Below are 1399 nucleotides of genomic sequence, written 5' to 3'. Positions count from 1 at the left end.
ATGTGTGTGTGTGTGTGTGTGTGTGTGTGTGTGTGTGTGTGTGTGTGTGTGTGTGTGTGTGTTTTGTCCTTTTTGAGACCGGCTGTACCGCGCTCAGCCAGTGAGCGCTGTGATCACACCGGTCATCCCTATATAGGATCCGAACCCGCTGCAGGAGCTCTGCTGTGCTCCCAGCACCACACTCTCCCGAGTGCGCCATGGGCTCGGCCCTTTTGTGTTATTTTTTAATACATTTTTTTGTTACACTAGACTGTATACCCCTTGAAGGAGGGCCCATTGTTTTTATTGCTTTCTCTTTGCTTGAGGCTTATTATAGTACCTCTGCCGTAGTAGGCACTAAAGAGATGTCTAAACACAAATGCATACAAAAATTAAATAATTATACCTACAGCTAATGATATGTCAATGTGCACATACAATAACAACACAATACTAAAAAAATCCATACCTGATTAGATAAATAATCCAAGGAAGCTTGTTGCTCATCCATTATATTTCTTAGTAGTTTTTTGGTACTTCGTGTGTAGGAAACAATAGAATTTTGCAAATTTCCTTAACCATAAAAAAAAGTGGCTGCTAAATATTATATCGTTATAGAAAACAATTTCAGTGAAAAATAATGAATTTAACATGATTTTGGATAAATTTAATATTTCAACTTATCTGAATACTCAGAATTGTATATTTTAATTAGCATATATTTTGCTTAACTCAGTAGTAACCAAGAAAACAATTATTTTAACACTTCTTAATGAAACTATGCTTCCTAATAATATAGATTACCTACAATAATTAATCTATTATGATTAAGAGACAACGTTCTAATTATCAATTCTCACTTGATACAATGAGAAATATAGAGGCAGAGATATAGGATTCATCAGTTCTTATTACATAAGAAAGTGAAAGGCAACAATTTCATACCAGGCAAGTTAATTTCAAAAATAAATTTTTGTTTTAATTTTTTCTATTAATACTATGTCTTTATATCATTACAGTGTTAACACATACACATAATATATCTTAGTCAAAGGTTTTGGTTTGTTAGTTTCTGATTATAGTTTTACATTTTCTTTTTAAAATATTTTTATTTTAGGGCCGGCCCGGTGGCGCACTGGATAAGTGCGCCGCTTGGGAAGCGTGGCAGTGCTCCCGCCCGAGGGTTCGGATCCCACATACAGACCGGTTCCCGCTCACTGGCTGAGCGAGGCGCGGGAGCAGCCCCGAGGGTTGCGATCCCGTGGCCGGTCCCCGGTCCGGTACGGGGGCAACACTGAGGGTTGCGATCCATTGCCGGACACAGAAAAAGACAAAAGACAAAAAAAAAAAAAAAAAAAAAAAAAAAAAAAAATTTATTTTAAAACATTATTTCTTATAGACAAGTTGCAAGAACAGTACA

The 1399-nt window shown here is 36.7% G+C and overlaps 1 protein-coding gene across 1 annotated transcript in view; it reads right to left on the bottom strand.

The window, feature by feature from the left end:
- ANGPTL5 (angiopoietin-like 5) overlaps window positions 1-1399 on the bottom strand; it is a 17017-nt gene that overhangs the window by 12170 nt on the left and 3448 nt on the right. The window contains exon 3 of the mRNA XM_008592601.1: window positions 449-552. Coding sequence (XP_008590823.1) covers window positions 449-552 — 104 coding nt within the window. The remainder of the gene's footprint in view (window positions 1-448; window positions 553-1399) is intronic.

This window comes from Galeopterus variegatus, unplaced genomic scaffold, assembly GCF_000696425.1.
Source record: "Galeopterus variegatus unplaced genomic scaffold, G_variegatus-3.0.2 Scaffold8088, whole genome shotgun sequence".
Lineage (NCBI taxonomy): Eukaryota > Metazoa > Chordata > Mammalia > Dermoptera > Cynocephalidae > Galeopterus > Galeopterus variegatus.
Note: the sequence above shows the minus strand (reverse complement) of the source record. Positions and strands in the feature narration are given on the sequence as shown.